The 19,030-nt window shown below is 46.8% G+C and overlaps 1 protein-coding gene across 3 annotated transcripts in view; it reads right to left on the minus strand.

The window, feature by feature from the left end:
* Positions 1 to 19,030, minus strand: part of LOC118365935 (dedicator of cytokinesis protein 4-like) — a 151,051-nt gene that overhangs the window by 13,813 nt on the left and 118,208 nt on the right. For 2 of the 3 annotated variants that reach the window (XM_052491883.1, XM_052491882.1), the window contains 11 exons: positions 17,812 to 17,898; positions 16,980 to 17,156; positions 11,447 to 11,530; positions 11,202 to 11,321; positions 10,901 to 11,025; positions 10,074 to 10,194; positions 9,796 to 9,877; positions 4,012 to 4,121; positions 3,713 to 3,785; positions 1,924 to 2,043; positions 656 to 717 (listed from right to left, as the gene is read on the minus strand). In XM_052491883.1, coding sequence (XP_052347843.1) covers positions 656 to 717; positions 1,924 to 2,043; positions 3,713 to 3,785; positions 4,012 to 4,121; positions 9,796 to 9,877; positions 10,074 to 10,194; positions 10,901 to 11,025; positions 11,202 to 11,321; positions 11,447 to 11,530; positions 16,980 to 17,156; positions 17,812 to 17,898 — 1,161 coding nt within the window. The remainder of the gene's footprint in view (positions 1 to 655; positions 718 to 1,923; positions 2,044 to 3,712; positions 3,786 to 4,011; positions 4,122 to 9,795; positions 9,878 to 10,073; positions 10,195 to 10,900; positions 11,026 to 11,201; positions 11,322 to 11,446; positions 11,531 to 16,979; positions 17,157 to 17,811; positions 17,899 to 19,030) is intronic. The other variant, XM_052491884.1, reaches the window with a different exon arrangement.

Consider the following 19,030-nt stretch of genomic DNA (forward strand, 5'->3'; position numbering starts at 1 on the left):
GTTCTGGGATTGATTTGCACTTTTCGCACCAAACTACATTCATCTCTCGGAGACAGAATGCGTCTCCTTCCTGAGCGGTATGACGGCTGCGTGGTCCCATGGTGTTTATACTTGCAAACTATTGTTTGTACAGATAAATGTGGTACCTTCAGGCATTTGGAAATTGCTCCCAAGGATGAACCAGACTTGTGGAGGTCTACAATTTTTAACCTGAGGTCTTGGCTGAATTCTTTTGATTTTCCCATGATGTCAAGAAAAGAGGCACTGAGTTTAAAGGTAGGCCTTGAAATACATCCACAGGTACACCTCAAATTGGCTCAAATTATGTAAATTAGCCTCAGAAGCTTCAGAAGCTTCCAAAGCCAAGACATCCTTTTATGGAATTTTCCAAGCTGTTTAAAGGCAACTTAGAGTATGTAAACTTCTGACCCACTGGAATTGTGATACAGTGAATTTTAAGGGAAATAATCTGTCTGTAAACAATTGTTGGAAAAATGACTTGCGTCATGCACAAAGTAGATGTCCTAACCGACTTGCCAAAACTACAGTTTGTTAACAAGAAATGTACAGTGGTTGAAAAACGAGTTTCAATGACTCCAACCAAAGTGTATGTAAACTTCAACTGTAAATGCAACCACACACACACAATACCAACCTTTTGTGGAGATCTGGACGTTGGGACCGGGGACTGCGACCTTATGGTCTTGGCTGAAGAGCCTGTTGACAGTCAACCAGAGAGAAACAGAGAAAAGAGGGCACGTTTAAATCCTGCCACCATTTTGGACCAGTCAACTTAAGGACACTGGAGTGAGTCCTCCACAGCTGAGGGCTTCGGCATCTATGAATCAAATAAATCGCACAACCGCGGGTCCTTAGTCAACACTAAACTGTTTATACATCCAACAGCTGCTATGCTGCTCTTTGGAGGGCAAAACACTCAATTCAACGCCACAACAGGGGGACAAGTCTGCTCTAGTGAATCACAAAATAAATATATAGCTCAAAAAATATAATAACATAAGTTTAAGTTTACTGGAAGTGTCAAGCTCAGGGCTTGAGAAGTGGGAGTTGTGTGCACTGCGTGTGTGTATGTCTGTGTGTGCACTGTGTGTATATGTTTGTGTATGTGTGCGCTGCATGTGTTTGTATGCGTGTTTGTGTTTGTGCGCTGCATGTGTCTGTTTGCATGTGTGTAGGCTTGCTGTTGTGGGATCGAATGAACCCCTGAATGAGAACGCTCATCTATACAAGCTTATAGTATAGTTGAGTCTAACTGGTTACAGTTATTATATATAGTTACGATTATAGAGTAGCAGGCCGCATAGCAGAGGAAAAATATATCCTCTAGGCTGTTGTTGGTTTCCCCCTCAGATAAAAGACATTCATAAAGTAAAGGATTCACAGATTTATGACGACCAATTTATTTGTACATTGGGATTCTGCTGGAATCATCAAAGACAATCATATAGATTGTTTCAGGATTTTTCTCCTGGACCAAAGCTGGTCAGATAGTCAATTATTAAACCTTCATTTAACTAGGCAATTCAGTTAAGAATTGTACTTATTTATTATTTACAATAACAAAGAAGGAATAAATCGCTTGGGTACTGCACTATTTGTGTACTCAACAGTGCTAGATTGTTGCCTTTGGCAGGATAATAACACGTTGGCTCGAGCAGAAACAGACAGGCAACCCAGGCTAGAATACAGACCAGTATTATACAGTATGTATACATCACGTGAAGGAGAAGTTATTTATAGAAGCAAACCAGGAGGAACAGAAGAGAGCAGCTGAGTTTATAGCAGAGAGTTGACAGTGTAACAACGGGTCCTGGTAGAGAGCAGGTGGAAGCACCAGGTGTCAAAAGATGGGGGAAAGTATTAGTGCCATTCCTCATTGGTCGAGTGTTCTGATTGGTTTACCTGGGTATGGTGGCCTAGGAGGGACAGGGGGACAGAGCAACTTTCCCACAGTGTCAGAGAACTGTGTGTTGTTGACCTCTTTTACACTGTCTAGACTCCAGCTACTGAAGGTGGGTCTCACTACGTTGGTGTACAAACATATAGACAGACATGCATCAATCACTGCTCATTGGGTTACAACACAACACATCAGAACACAGCAGATGATGTAGACCAGAATCTAGATCTATATTAGAAATGTAATCATAGTGGATAACAGGAAATGTAATAACAGAGGTAGGGATGAGTGTCTGTTGTTGTAGCTGATGATTTATGACACAGTTACTACATTTCAAGATTTTCTTAGCCTAAATATAAAGCATTGTCAGATGGCAAATTGACAGACTGCACCTTTAAATTTGTTGGCGTGGCAAATAGCCTAGCGGTTAGAGAGTTGGGCCAGTAACCGAAAGGTTGCTAGTTAGAATCCCAGACAAGGTGGATCATTTTTTTTGAGTCAATGTGCCCTTGAGCAAGGCACTTAATCCTAATTGCTCCATGATCCCCGTTGAATGGCAGACCTGGGGTGTGACCTCGCTCTCAGAGGGTGTCTCAGAGAGAGTGGGATATGCAAAAATTAATTTCCAATTAATACACGCTAATTAATATATGTGTGAAATAGGACAAATACAAGCACCCACCAAATTATGAATTATTATTATTAACAATCACCCACACCTCAATCTTCTTATGTACTGAATATCATGCAACTGATACATGTTGGTCTTAAACGCTTGCTGTACTGTTAATGCAGTGAGAGAAATCCCACTGTAAATAACACTTCCCTGTTCTCTCCTGTTAATACGAAGGTGCTCTTCCTGTGTTTAGTTCATTCTTCCACAAACTGGTGTAAAAGAGCAGGTTTGCCTGGTTTGTGCATTTCCACTTGAGCTAAGTGAATACACCTTCAAGTGGCACACCGCTGTGTGCTTGTGGTTTTGACATTGTTTAAAAAAATATATTTTCTATAAAATACTAATTTCATGAGTTAATTTTCCCTGAACCTCTAACCTTCAGTGAAGTTCACAGAAAGCAATCAAACAGAGGAGCTTTTTTAAATTACACAAGGGCCCTTCCAAACAAGATTTGAAATGCCGCCCCACTGGAATATTTAAAAATATAAAGCGCTTATATAATATACAAAATATACAAAATGGACATCTGTGGATAAAAAAAACTGAGACACATATGCATTTATACATATGCATAGCCTTCTGAAAAGGCATTTCCCATCAACCCTTGGGGAATAAACATGTTTTCACACATTCTGATATTAATAAATAAGAGGCATCAATTTAATGTGTCTGTATCCCAAATGGCACCCTAATGGCCCAGAGCCCCATGGCCCTTGGTCAAATGTAGTGCACTTTATAAGGAATAGGGTGCCATTTGGGATTCCTCACGTGTCTGTTGTTGCCTGTGAATGCTGATGGAGCTGGGAGGGAACAGACCTCGTGGGGAGAGGCTGTCATTGAAGCAGATGTCTACTCTCCAGACAAAGTCTGTCACACTCTCACCGGTCAGTCTGTCAACTACACTCATGTCCGGACAGACAACCATAGCTATGATCTCTTTGACTGACTGGAGGATGAGAAGCGACTGTTTAGCAGCACGCTAGTGTCTTGGTACGGCACATAGGCAAGGATACTTTGGTGTTATAATGATTTTGGGCTGATATACACTCATGTACTGGAAAGAGAGATGGAGACCATGACTGAGATGACACACAAGACAATGAGACATGTTTTACCTTTGTCTGGTGCAGAAAGGTTAGGATCACTTCGGGGTAGTGTGGTGTCACCTATTTGATGAGGGGTCGCCCTCTAGAAAAATCAAACAAGACAGCACAATACTGAAGCTGCAAAATCCATAAAGGAAAGTAAGATATCTTGACTTTGTGGAGTTCAGGTTTAGTCTTAACTTTGAGAAATCCATACTGTGAGTGACATTTCATGCTTGCTGAACAGCTCTTTGGGTTCAAACTGCAGAGATGTTAATAAAAGGTATTAGAACTATACTTTGTCTATTGATTTGTCCGTGTGTGTTCACCTGTGCAGGGTCCAGGGGATTGGGGTAGATGGCACTGACGGGTCTCTCCCTGGAAGAGAGGCAGGAGTTCTCTCTGGAATGCTTGTGTTTGTCCTGCAGCTGGGGAGAACCTGGAGGGAGAGGTGACGAGAGGGGAGAGATTTAGATGTAGATTTTATTGGCAACAGCTAGTCTTCCTGGGGTCCAACTCATAAAGAAAAATACTTTAACATATACATTCATTTTAAAACATTATCAAAGACATTACAGTCTTACATGGATACAAACATTACTTAAGCAATAAGGCACGAGGGGGTGTGGTATATTGGCCATATTCCACAAGTTACCACCGGCTAAATCTATGATGTTAAAATGTCTATTTTACTCTGTTCCATCTGACTGCGCAATCCACTGTCTCATCAGCCCAGCCAGGCAATTTATCAACCTGATCACCACTATAAAAAGCATCTAGACATTATCTCACATTTCTTTTGGACTAACATTTAGTTTTCAATAGCGGAGATTTGTATAAAGCTTGCGGTCTGTCTCTCCGACATTTGCAACGGGACGAGAGAGAGAGACGCAGCGTTTCATGAATCATTTTTATGGATATATACAAAGAAATGTCAATTGAAAAAAAGTAAAACAAAATTAAGTGCAGCTAGTTTGCAGTCTTTCCAGCTTTAGTTTGAAGTTATTGTGTTAGCTGTGTCGTTGGCTAGCTCCTCTGAACCGTGTCCTAACGAGAGAGCACATTTTCTATGCCAGGCGAAATCATGCTTCATTAGCTCATTGTTATGGATGTATCCAAATAAATGTCACTAGAAAACAGCTTAAACAAATGTAGCTACTGTTATTCTGTCTGACTGCACTGTTTGACGTGACTGTAAGTTAGTCGTAGTTGGCTAGCTAGCAAGCATGGGATAAGAATGTTGCCAGCCAGTATTGCAATGGAACATTTAGAATGAACGACTGGGTCGAGTCCATAGATACAGAACAAAAAGAGTGAACGACTGGGTCGCGTCTCTGGTAACCGAACCAATAGAACGAATGACCTGCCGGCTCGGGTAGCAACCTTAGATTTGTGTCGGGAATATTATCTTGTGGAAGGATGAAATTATATGAATAAATTCATCAAAATAAAGTAATGAAAATATGTCAATCATTATATGAATATGTTGATAACCGCCAGAGAAGCAGGTGTTTGGAGGATATATTGGCACAGTTCCACTTTGTCTCGGACCTAACAACACCCCTGCCAATATCTCCTCCAAACACCGGCTTCTCAGGCATTATCACTTAAATAAACTGGTTACCAAAGCAATTAGAGCAGTATAAATACCCATGGTTTACAGACTGATATACCACGGCTGTCAGCCAATCAGCATTCAGGGCTCGAACTACCCAGTTTATAATACATATTAGAGGACGACAAATAATCGTCTGAACTGATATATTGGGATGATGTTGGCCTTTTCTAGCCTCTCTCTATTGGCTTTGCTGGTAGCAGCAGCTTTGCTATGTAGAGGGACTATGTCACCCGACACTCACTGCCTGAGCGACGAGCACTGCACAATGCAGAAGAAAATCAGAAGCAGCAAGTTAGCTCATTCTACAAAAGAAAGGTGCAGTATTGAGAAATGGGTGAATTGACAAAGTGACCAAAATCGAACTTCTGTTGCAAATATTAGTATTAGTGAATATGAATTAATTCACTAATAATAAAGGCTCGTGTCGACATGCCCGGAGAAGCATGCAATAAGCAAGCTAGCTAAGCAGATAGCTATGTGACCAGTTTGCGACGATTAAAATAACCCTTTCGTCTGTGATGTTAGCTAGCTAGCTATATTAGCTACTATGCTAGTTAGCTGGCTAGATAAACATGGTGCTAAGATATCAGATTGGAGCTAATAGCAGAGAGGAAGAGGAAGAGAGAGTCTAAACTCGGCCGAAAATCTGTCCCCCTCCAGCAGGTGGCGTTTTAATCTTTGTTTTGCCCACCAAGCAAGGAAGTTTTTGTATTGAGGTCAATGAGTGTCGAATTTGGTCAACAAAAACATGTATGGCTTTTTTTCTACATAAGGTTAATTTGATCTAATTGATGTTTCGTAATGCTTAAGTGTTTACGAGTGTACTGATAAAAGTACGACACGTGACATTCTGGCAACTTTGAGAAAAAAAACACTTTATATCGGAGTTATCTTGATATAACTATGCATATTCATGGCATGAGGCTAGTAGCATAGCATCTCACTCCATTGAATACAGGCGGTTGTGTAATCAACCCTCATCGAAGATTCTAAAAATGATTACAATTATGAGATTTATCCACCAATCCAAAGAAAGGATAGTTCGGAGTCACAGCCCACCGTGCCACTTTGTGGACAATTATTGTTAGGGCGGAAGACACGTACTGTCTCTTGTCAGCATATCCATTATCTTTGCTAAGAGCCAATGTAGCTAGCTAGTGTTAGCTGGTTCTCATTTTGAACATGCAGCATTTTCAGCAACGAGCCATCTGACTTGCGGTGTAACATTAGCTATTTACGGGTGTGCTAATCTGACCAGCAGCCATCGGATCCCTAAACTGACAGTTAATAGTAGGAAGTAGACGCTTGTCATAATAAGGAGAAGTAGTGAAGTGGGAAGTGTTTTAAAATGCCTAATGGGCAGACTTGAGACATTCCGACAGAACATGCATTGTCGTTTCCTCTTTCTTCCTACCCTCACACTCCTTGTTAGATATTATGCACATTTATAGCAAGTAAACAGCTCCAAGTGATACGAGTGATGGAGAGAGATGCAAGGAGATGGGAGGAGTGGAGTTACGGCCTCGCTCTATCCAATCGTAGCAGTACGATGAAGTTACATTATAAATATGCTTTAACTGGGTTACCTAGATCAGATAGGGGAGAGGCGTTGTGTTATTTGTTTTATTGGAGAGAGTGCGAGAGACCGAGGGAAAGGAAGAGGGAGGGAGTGTGAGAATGGGTGTTAAACCAATGATGACACAAAAAACAAGTTCAAAAGGTGGTCTTGTTAGACGAGCGAGACACACAAATAAACAAGCATAGAAGCTGGTAGTCAACAACTATCGACCAACCAACAGCTGCTCCCTGTTCCACATCCTCCACCCTGGCTGTTTCCACCTCACTAACCTCAGCACATAAAAGACCTGCCCTGCTGGGCTGGCTGTCACACTGTGGTGGCACGAGACACTCATTCCAGGGATAAACTGACTCACACACACACACACACACACACACACACACACACACACACACACACACACACACACACACACACACACACACAGTAATGATTACAGCCATTCACTGGCTGCCCATAGATCCTTTTCCATTACACATTATATGGAAATTAGCTTTAGATTGGGAATCATATGGGAATGAGATGAGCTTCTTACAGGCAGTTCAGTTTGCTGTACTTCTCTAAACACTTTATGGTCCTGGCAGTGGCTTTATAGGGGTCCTTCTGGTTGCACAGGATGCCAAGAGGAGTGTATAGGCATCCAGAAATCTCTCCATATATTATTTTGTGTATGATCTGCCTCAGGCAGAAACACATGAGAGTGTCTGAGCGATGGGGAGATGAGATGAGTCACAATCCTCTAAAGAACCCCCTAACTTGGCTGTGGTTAAAAGCTTCTCAGAGGACTTTGAGACATTCTCTATGGGTGCACAGGCGTAATCAACAATTCGCCCTCTCACGATGTCCTTTGTCTCTCCATTTCATCTTGTATTTCTCAATCAACCAATCCTTTGTTTTCACCAATCTAACTACATCACATTTCTCTCCTTCTCACTCTTTCTTTCATCTCTTTTGTCGTTTGGTTGATTTTGGATAGGGACAAGTACAAACACATTGACACATTGAACAAACAATCGTCCCACGGATGTTTCCATCTTATGCTAATGTCCGAGAGCCATCCCCTAGAATGTCTCTTATGGAAACAAAAGGAGCGAAAAGCCATGCATATTCAAATAAAATCCCATTTAAATCACCTATCAGTACATTATCACAATTATATGCAGTATTGTCATTGTGGTGGCAGAATTTGGGGTGAGCGGTTGTAACTTCTCAAGGGGATATGTTCTTGTGTTGGACTGTGATTGTTATGCCTTTTCATAGAGTCCTGATATGTCTGCACTCTGACACAAGGCCATTGTGTTCCCGGAACGGCTGCTTGCATTAAATAACTCTTGCGTACACTATATGATTGTATCATCACCTCCCACTTGTATAAGGGGCATGTAACATTTTACTCTTGGAGTTCATCCCCGTGAAATCAGAGATAGGATCTCCCTTGCAGCTGCTTGCCTCAAGATTGTTTCTATTATACAATTAAATAGTCTCTGCCTTCATCTTTGGATCAAATGTTAGACCACAAGCAGAAGCACCGCACAAATGTCCTACGTGTTGACCAACGTGGAAGGCGGTACGAGGGCCTTAACGCGCCTGTTGAGAACACACGGCAGCTCATACATGGTTGCACTGTTGGAGCTGTAAGCAACCCAGTCTTTGGTGTTTCTTTTGAATGCATGAAATGTTCATGGTCTTCTGACGAAGTGTTCCCTGCATGTGAGGAGGAGGACTGGCCAATAGACAGGAAGACAGTTGTATAGGGATATTTAGAGGGACCCTGGTTTCAACTGGAGGCCCCTCTGGTGGACGTTTCAAGCCGTTGCAGCTTCGGCATGCGTTTGGTCAGGGATTCAGGCGCAAAAACCATTGAGACACTTAAACACAAGATTCCCATTTGCAAATTTGATGGGGAGTTCAACACTTTTCAAGACGTGACGATGGATGGTAGCGTATGTGCTTTCGGTCCAGGACTTTCAGTGCGAGGTTGAACAGAGACTCTAGGGGTCTCAGCACTGGCTGGCTGGCCTGGAACCAGGATGTTATACAGTAGAACACGAGAGAACACCACTGCATGTAAGAATAAGAAGACACGGTCGAGAGGCAGACACTTCTTATCCATGTGAAACAGTGGTGGCTTGCTTTGACGCTTCTACCGATCTTTTAGCGGGTCCAGGCTGATCGACAGATATTTCACCACGCCGACCTGTTCAATGGTCTCTGCTATGATGCTGACAGAGAGTGACGCAATTGGTCTGAGAAATTGAAGGCGGGGAGTTTGGAGAACAGAACACTGTGATTAACTGTGTCAAAGGGCTTTTTCATGTCATGGAAGACTGCTCTGACCACATTTCCCTTATCTAGTGATTTCTTGATGTTCTCGAGTGGTACAACGTTTTCGTTTCAGTGAAGTATTTTGGTCTGAATACAGATTGTTCCCAGTGCAAGTACTGATACTATTTCAGATATGATATGAGCTGTTTATCCTCTCACTCTCTCTCTCACTCTCTTTCTAGAGAGGATATTTTTCTCCCAATGTTTTTCTTTCACAGTCATATTTGTTTTCAGTTTTGGGGAAGAAAATTGCCTGTATGTCTGCAAAGTCCTCGCAGCGTAAAAGGAAATGCTGCTCTGCCTCGACCTCTCTTTGAGGGCAGAGTGTGCACAGCCTGTCCTCTCTGGGTAGCCAGATCTGCCTGTGATGGCCGGTCTCTATGGCCAGGCTGTGTTCATTGAGTCTGTACATAGAAAACTGAGAAAAACACTATCAGTTACAGTGGTCACCATGCCACCGAGTGTCTGAGGCCAAAAAGCATTCAACTGTGTTTTTGGGTTATTGTGGTCTTTCCAATAAGTGATATATTTTTATTTTTGTTCTTCATCGGGTTCAACCACCCCCCCCCCCTCTCTCTCTGCTCGTCTTACCTCTGGTGCTGGACGGAGCAGAGCTGGTCACGTTGGGAGAGGCAGAATGATTGGAGCTGAGGCTCGAGGTAGATGGGCTGGGCTGCAGGGACAAACAACTACATCAACAATATCACTGGCAAGTTAAGAATTATAGACTGCCAGAATCGTGTGGGGAGTGGAATTATCCAAATCTAGTCGTTGCCTTTCTCAAGTGACTTTTTGCAAACACCAAAAAAAAAAAGAAAAGGAATTCACTGAAAAAGGGTGGTTGAGGGTAAATTCAATTGGAATTGAACCTGCATGTTGAAGACTTCGTCGGAGCTTTCCGACTGCCCTGTGATGTTGCTCACTTCATTGGAGGCCTGAGAGGACAGCGATGATGACGAGTAGCGGTTGACAGCCGGGTAGGTGAGGGGACTGAGACAGACAGACAGACAGACAGACAGACAGACAGACAGACAGACAGACAGACAGACAGACACAGACAGACACACAGACAGACACAGACAGACACACAGACAGACACACAGACAGACACAGACAGACACACACACAGACACACACACAAGTTACTTTCAGAATGTGGTTGAGCATTCATCTGACATAATACCATATGGTTCTGATAAAAAGGCCCATTATCTCTCCTTAAATCACAAGTTGTAACTGCTAGTGCGTTTTACATTTGCAAGATGTCGACTTAAGAGGACAGTAAAAACTCAGTGAGAGAAATGTCAGTGACAGATTGAGGCTGGGTGTGTGTGTGTCCCTCTGGGCAGTGTAGGTTTGTGCCCCTTTACGCTCGATGGAGGTAGGATGGAGGTAGGATGTCACAGGTAGAGAATGGCAGGGACACTGAGCACACACACACAATTTGTCCACCAGCCTGGCAACACACACACACACCTCTACGCCCATATGGTGCCAAACCAGGGAGTGAGAAAGAGGAGAGGAGCGAGAGATAGAGAGAGTGAGCTAAAGAGTATAGGATGGTGCAGACAGAAAGGGAGAGGAAAGAAGAGAGTATGGGAGTGAAAAGAGGAAGAGCCAGAAGAAGAAAAGGGAGAAGGCGAAAGGAAGAGTGGAAAGAACAGAGAGAGAAAGAGACAAGGACAGTGTTTCTCACCTGCGTCTGGCCACCACGCGAGCGCCATCTGGGCTGATGATGTTGGGGACCGAGTTCCTGCATGAACTACGCGGGCTGCCATTGGTGAAGTGCACGGGGCTGGCGCGCACATACGCCGGAAACTCCTGGGGTGGGGATTAGAGAGAAGGGCAAACGGAGGGAGAAGAGGAAGGGGAGGAGAAAACATGTAATTCGCATATTGTTTATGCTAGCATGAGTTATGGTTGTGCTGACACAGGTTTGATGAAGGTCAATTTGAGGATTTCACAGGTGGTGCTCCTGTTGTGTGGCCTTCACTAACCTGGATCCCCAGACTAGACTTCATCACATGAAACTGGTCCACCAGCTTCTTGTGTAGAGGTCGCATGTCCTGAGGGACAAACTTCTCGTGGACGGCCAGGCCGTACTCCAGGATGTGAGCCTAGAGGGGGGAGACGGTGCATTTCCTTTGTTAACGTCGATCTCTTCCAGATGAAACATCATCACAAAACTGTAGCAGTTCTCCTATTAAAGTAGGCCTAGTGTTTTCCAACATTGGAAACTGACCTGCTCGAACATGAGTTCCCTTAGTCGTCCGATCTTCTCCCCGTCCTCAGGGTGATTCACGATGTAGTCCTTCACAAAGAATGCCTGCATGGACACATTTCATTGAATGTTTTCAATTGGTTTGATATCATCAGTTTACTTCATTGTGTCACCATGTTATCAGTCGGACTGTCTATCGGTTGGACTGTCTGACTGTGTCTATCGGTCGGACTGTCTGACTGTGTCTGTCGGACTGTCGGTCGGACTGTCTGTCGGACTGTCTGTCGGTCTGTCTGTCGGTCTGTCTGTCGGTCTGTCTGTCTGTCTGTCTGTCTGTCTGTCCGACACAGTGTGTCGCTCAGACTGTCTGTCGCTCGGACTGTCTGTCGCTCGGACTGTCTGTCGCTCGGACTGTCTGTCGCTCGGACTGTCTGTCGCTCGGACTGTCTGTCGCTCGGACTGTCTGTCGCTCGGACTGTCTGTCTGTCTGTCTGTCTGTCTGTCGGACTGTCCGACACAGTCGGGACAGTCTGTCGCTCGGACTGTCTGTCGCTCGGACTGTCGGACTGTCCGACACAGTCGGGACTGTCTGTCGCTCGGACTGTCTGTCGCTCGGACTGTCTGTCGCTCGGACTGTCCGACACAGTCGGGACTGTCTGTCGGTCGGACTGTCTGTCGCACTGTCGGCCTGTCTGTCGCACTGTCGGACTGTCTGTCGCACTGTCGGTCAGATGGACTGTGTGTCGGACTGTCGGCCGGTCGGACTGTGTCGGAGTGTCGGACTGTCTTTTTGTGGGCAAAAGACAAAAAGGAAGAAATAATATTCATAATGTAAACATGTTGCATAATTTTGATCATACATTAAGTGCATATTCCCTCATGTTGATATTGCAACTCTTGAGATGAGTGAAGATTAGAGCCAAGGCTTTTTAATCTGCGTCACAACAAAATAAAAAATCAGAAAACGAACAACATCAACTCAAAATCTCTTTAAAAATCTTCAGTGGAGAGACAGCCAAAGGAGAAAGCAGGGTTTGGTCTCCTTTACAAGGTCTTTGTGGGGGGCTATCTCCAAAGAGACAGAGTGAGATATGGGAGAGCGGGAGAGGGGAGGGGGGACTCAAGACTCAAAGGGTAGAGGAGCTCACTGCTTACTTCAAAGCCCCCCCCCCCCAAACAGGCATGGTCTTATCTGTGTCTACCATCTGAGTGTGCGAGGCAACCTCTACCATGACGCTTGAGAACAATATAACAGCGCTAGCTAGGCTACATACAGTAACACGCTCATCTCCCGATTGTTATCCTCGACACAGAACACAGCTTCACGACCCCTGCTGTGACGCTGTGAACGCCAGGGTCGATTTGACCGAAAGAACTGGTGTGAGAGATGGTCCAAATGCCACAGAAATATACAATCAAAAGGAAAAAAGGGACTTATTCCATTTCAGTGAACCGGCTGTATGAATAATACGGTCTGAAACACTTAGCCAAGGGTGGAAAAATAATCAATATTTGCATCAAATGATACATTTCCCTGGTGCTGGTTGGACTTGAGATTGGAGGAGAAACTCCAAGTGTCAAGTGACATTGTGAATCATTATAAAACCTCAATTAAAGATGAAACGGTGGCAATAAATAGATATTAAATCAGGCTGGATTCTCCTTCAGGGCTGGAACTATAACCATGAGCAATAAATCGAAATATGAATGCTGATATCGGCTTCATTTATGGCTGAACAAATTGGCATAAAAGTCAATTGCGTTATCCTAATAAAAGGAACTGATTTATGCTGTATTGTGTGCAATTGTCCTCAAGAGAACTCCACGTCAATACCATGGAGCATTAGGCAGACGAAATGCGCATGTATGACATTCTCATTGCCTTCGTGGACAGTATATAGATCACCATTATCTCTCTCTATCGTACACACTTGAAATGACATTTATAAAATGTATGCATTGAATATCATTGAATTATGTACATGAAACCTACTGGATCTAAAACAGTCACGTCATGTCGTCTATAGATTCTGCAGAACCGTATATCATCATATCCTTCATACAATGAGCCTATTGGATCAAAGCTCTGGCAGATAATGTACTTCAAGCAGCAACAGGTGGGCTTTGAGCAAACACAACCGTAGCTAACCTAGCTATTCTCTCCCGGGTCAAACTCATTTCCTACAACATCCTCATCTCTAGCATCATCTCATCATCTCCACCACCAGTTTTAATAGAGGTGAGAGGTAGTGGCGGTCATGAGGAGAGCAGACCCCTGCTAACTTGGCCCTCGCTGCAAACTCAATATGGCTAGCTGTAGAGATAATGTGAAGTTGCTAAGCAACCGAGAGCCACTGTACAGTACACACAGTTCGCTGGCTGACGCCGGAGGTCTCCTTGAAAAGGAGTGATTATAACTCGGACGCTATAGCACTCCGTGATGGATATGGAAAGGAAATAAAGGGTTCATTCAACACTTAATTTACAGTACAGAGATTCAGGACATTAACTACTTCATGTATTTTGAAGGAAATATTTCAATGTAATGTGTGATTTATATGCGCTTCAACGTGTCTGAAGGAACTCCTTATTCTATGTGTCTGTCTGTCCATCCGTCTCCTTGTGTGTCTGTCCGTCTCCTTGTGTGTCTGTCCGTCTCCTTGTGTGTCTGTCCGTCTCCGTGTGTCTGTCCGTCTCCGTGTGTCTGTCCGTCTCCGTGTGTCTGTCCGTCTCCGTGTGTCTGTCCGTCTCCGTGTGTCTGTCCGTCTCCGTGTGTCTGTCCGTCTCCGTGTGTCTGTCCGTCTCCGTGTGTCTGTCCGTCTCCTTGTGTGTCTGTCTCCTTGTCTGTCCATCTCTGCGTGTCTGTCTCCTTGTGTGTCTGTCTCTGCGTGTCTGTCTCCTTGTGTGTCTGTCTCTGCGTGTCTGTCACCTTGTCTGTCCGTCTCCGCGTGTCTCCGTCTGTCTGTCCGTCTCCGTGTGTCTCCGTCTGTCTGTCCGTCTCCGTGTGTCTGTCCTTCTCCGCGTGTCTGTCTCCTTGTGTGTCCGTCTCCGCGTGTCTGTCTCCTTGTCTGTCCGTCTCCGTGTGTCCGTCTCCGTGTGTCTGTCCGTCTCCGTGTGTCTGTCCGTCTCCGCGTGTCTGTCTCCTTGTGTATCCGTCTCCGCGTGTGTCTCCTTGTGTGTCCGTCTCCGTGTGTCTGTCCGTCTCCGTGTGTCTGTCCGTCTCCGTGTGTCTGTCCGTCTCCGTGTGTCTGTCCGTCTCCGTGTGTCTGTCCGTCTCCGTGTGTCTGTCCGTCTCCGTGTGTCTGTCTGTCCGTCTCCGCGTGTCTGTCTCCTTGTGTGTCCGTCTCCGCGTGTCTGTCTCCTTGTGTGTCCGTCTCCGTCTCCTTGTCTGTCCGTCTCCGTGTGTCTGTCTGTCCGTCTCCGCGTGTCTGTCTCCTTGTGTGTCCGTCTCCGCGTGTCTGTCTCCTTGTCTGTCCGTCTCCCTGTGTCTGTCTGTCCGTCTCAGTGTGTCTGTCTGTCCGTCTCCGTGTGTCTGTCTCCTTGTCTGTCCGTCTCCGTGTATCTGTCTGTCCGTCTCCGTGTGTCTGTCTGTCCGTCTCCGTGTGTCTGTCTGTCCGTCTCCGTGTGTCTGTCTGTCCGTCTCCGTGTGTCTGTCTGTCCGTCTCCGTGTGTCTGTCTGTCCGTCTCCGTGTGTCTGTCTCCTTGTCTGTCCGTCTCCGTGTGTCTGTCTGTCCGTCTCCGTGTGTCTGTCTGTCCGTCTCCCTGTGTCTGTCTGTCCGTCTCCCTGTGTCTGTCTGTCCGTCTCCCTGTGTCTGTCTGTCCGTCTCCCTGTGTCTGTCTGTCCGTCTCCCTGTGTCTGTCTGTCCGTCTCCCTGTGTCTGTCTGTCCGTCTCCCTGTGTCTGTCTGTCCGTCTCCCTGTGTCTGTCTGTCCGTCTCCGTGTGTCTGTCTGTCCGTCTCCGTGTGTCTGTCTGTCCGTCTCCGTGTGTCTGTCTGTCCGTCTCAGTGTGTCTGTCTCCTTGTCTGTCCGTCTCCGTGTATCTGTCTGTCCGTCTCAGTGTGTCTGTCTGTCCGTCTCCCTGTGTCTGTCTGTCCGTCTCCCTGTGTCTGTCTGTCCGTCTCCCTGTGTCTGTCTGTCCGTCTCCCTGTGTCTGTCTGTCCGTCTCCCTGTGTCTGTCTGTCCGTCTCCCTGTGTCTGTCTGTCCGTCTCCCTGTGTCTGTCTGTCCGTCCGTCTCCCTGTGTCTGTCTGTCCGTCCGTCTCCCTGTGTCTGTCCGTCCGTCTCCCTGTGTCTGTCCGTCCGTCTCCCTGTGTCTGTCCGTCCGTCTCCCTGTGTCTGTCCGTCCGTCTCCCTGTGTCTGTCCGTCCGTCTCCCTGTGTCTGTCTGTCTGTCCGTCTCCGTGTGTCTGTCTGTCCGTGTATCTGTGTCCGTCCGTCCCTGCCTCCGTCCGTCCGTCCCTGCCTCCGTCCGTCCGTCCGTCCGTCCCTGCCTCCGTCCGTCCGTCCGTCCCTGCCTCCGTCCGTCCGTCCGTCCGTCCCTGCCTCCGTCCGTCCGTCCGTCCGTCCCTGCCTCCGTCCGTCCGTCCGTCCCTGCCTCCGTCCGTCCGTCCGTCCGTCCCTGCCTCCGTCCGTCCGTCCGTGCCTCCGTCCGTCCGTCCCTGCCTCCGTCCGTCCGTCCGTCCGTCCCTGCCTCCGTCCGTCCGTCCGTCCCTGCCTCCGTCCGTCCGTCCGTCCGTCCCTGCCTCCGTCCGTCCGTCCGTCCCTGCCTCCGTCCCTCCGTCCGTCCCTGCCTCCGTCCCTCCGTCCGTCCCTGCCTCCGTCCCTCCGTCCGTCCGTCCCTCCGTCCGTCCCTGCCTCCGTCCGTCCGTCCGTCCCTGCCTCCGTCCGTCCGTCCGTCCCTGCCTCCGTCCGTCCGTCCGTCCCTGCCTCCGTCCGTCCGTCCGTCCCTGCCTCCGTCCGTCCGTCCGTCCCTGCCTCCGTCCATCCCTGCCTCCGTCCGTCCGTCCCTGCCTCCGTCCCTCCGTCCGTCCGTCCCTGCCTCCGTCCGTCCGTCCGTCCGTCCCTGCCTCCGTCCATCCCTGCCTCCGTCCGTCCGTCCCTGCCTCCGTCCCTCCGTCCCTGCCTCCGTCCCTCCGTCCCTGCCTCCGTCCCTCCGTCCGTCCCTGCCTCCGTCCGTCCGTCCCTGCCTCCGTCCGTCCGTCCGTCCGTCCGTCCGTCCGTCCCTGCCTCCGTCCCTCCGTCCCTGCCTCCGTCCCTCCGTCCGTCCCTGCCTCCGTCCGTCCGTCCCTGCCTCCGTCCGTCCGTCCGTCCCTGCCTCCGTCCGTCCGTCCGTCCCTGCCTCCGTCCGTCCGTCCGTCCTTGTCTGTCTTCGTCTCCGTCTGTCTATCTCTCCCTGTCTTTTTGTCTGTCTGCATTTGTCTATCTCTCTGTGTCTCTGTCAGTGCTCTTTTTAAACAAACACATAAGGCAGACTGCAGATCTAGCAAGCCCAGACAATGTCTCCACACAATACTGAGTGACCAATGTAAGCCAGGGACATCATCATTGCTCTCTGACCTCTTGGTAGCGTGCGAGCCCCCCGTTGACGGCGGCGTCAATGACCCCGTTGAGGCACATGGTGAGGGGGTTGATGTTCTGCATCTGCCTGCTCTGGCACTGGGCGATCAGCGTCCGTAACTGCAGGTTCTTGTTCTCAATCACCTCAATGGCATTCTCCAACGGGCTCACTTCCACCTAGAGGAGGAGAACACAGGGTGGTAAGGTATGAGTATATATACAGACATATGCTTACCTCTATGTAGAGATTCAAAACACACACGCACAGAATGTGTATAAGTAGAGACAAGAAACACAAAATAAGGCAGGCTACATAAACACAATGCATTTTCTCACACACACACACACACACACACACACACACACACACACACACACACACACACACACACACACACACACACACACACACACACACACACACACACACACACACACACACACACACACACACACACACACACTCTCTCTCTCTCTCTCTCTCTAATACACAGCTTGATCCTTCATAAATTCCAGAGTAACATTATAATTATGAATCTCATGAATATTATGAATAACGTTCACCCTTCTGTTAAAGGGACATTTCACAATCATTGGGAACACTTATCTACCCATATATATTTTTTACTACAAATCGTAGAAAAGCACAGTTTTCAAAGATGTTGATGTCGGGGGTGGTGCTGGAGATGAAATGCCCCTTTGATAGAAGTCTACGCTCAGGGAGCTCGGTGGGGCTCTCCGCAAAGTTAGAACATAGCAGGGTCAGCATTGAGCAGGGTGTCGTGAATGGGGTTAATATGAGGGGGTTATTGAAGGAGTGTAAGAGACTCACCAGTTCTCTCTTCTCCACCTCGAACCATCTGGAGATTCCTGGCAGGCTCTGGACCAGGGTTAATGAGGTCCTCTCGACCCACAAGCTCTGAAAATACACACACACACACACACACACACACACCCACCCACACATTAGCACACGCATGGACATGCGCAGGCAGGCACACACACACTTCATGTTAATGCTGGCAATATACTGCTCGGAAAACATTCACCCACACATCTGAGCAGCACAAAACACTGCTTTTCTCTCCTCTTAATATATGACGTGTAGACACTGGCTCACAGAACGTCCTACACATCCTCATGGAAACAGAGTCCTCATAGCAACCGTCTACGCCGATCTACAAATGACGCCGTGTCACCTCATTAAATTAACTAAAACACGACTCTTATATATTCCACTAAAACCTTTCCTTGAACCCACAATTCGTTTAGAAACCATTTTTCGGTCGATCCTTTCATAATCAACACGGAACTGATTCATGCTACTTCATATTAAATGTCAAATTTACATGATCCGAACAGTGTTTCTCAGGCATTAAGTAGACTCAAAAGAGACAGCTGGGAAAGCTAAACCTCAGTACGATATGATATGATGATATCCAATTCGTAAACCTGACGACATTAGGTTAACAGATGGAGATTGAGTGAGCGTGGGTGGGTGGAGTCTGGAGAGACGACATTTAGACTGAGCTCCATGGCTGCGGTTCAAACGCTTAAAAAAAAGACACCCCCTATCCCCTCAGCCCTCAAATTAAGTGGACACTTCTGATGATGTATCATGACCTCGCGATGGAGGAAGGAATGATTTTTTAAATGGAACGCCCCTTGGCCGGAAATTCTTCACTGATTCATTTACATTTACATTTAAGTAATTTAGCAGACGCTCTTATCCAGAGCGACTTACAAATTGGTGCACCTTATGACATCCAGTGGAACAGCCACTTTACAATAGTGCATCTAAATCTTTTAAGGGGGGTGAGAAGGATTACTTAATCCTCTCCTAGGTATTCCTTAAAGAGGTGGGGTTTCAGGTGTCTCCGGAAGGTGGTGATTGACTCCGCTGTCCTGGCGTCGTGAGGGAGTTTGTTCCACCATTGTTTCGTCCCACGACGATTGTGTTTTCAGCCACCGGTGGCTTGTGGGTGCTTTATATGCGCCTACAGTCAATTATGAGTGTGTCTACTTATATGAAATATATCATTATTAACATA

The sequence above is a fragment of the Oncorhynchus keta genome, chromosome 33, assembly GCF_023373465.1.
Source record: "Oncorhynchus keta strain PuntledgeMale-10-30-2019 chromosome 33, Oket_V2, whole genome shotgun sequence".
NCBI lineage: Eukaryota > Metazoa > Chordata > Actinopteri > Salmoniformes > Salmonidae > Oncorhynchus > Oncorhynchus keta.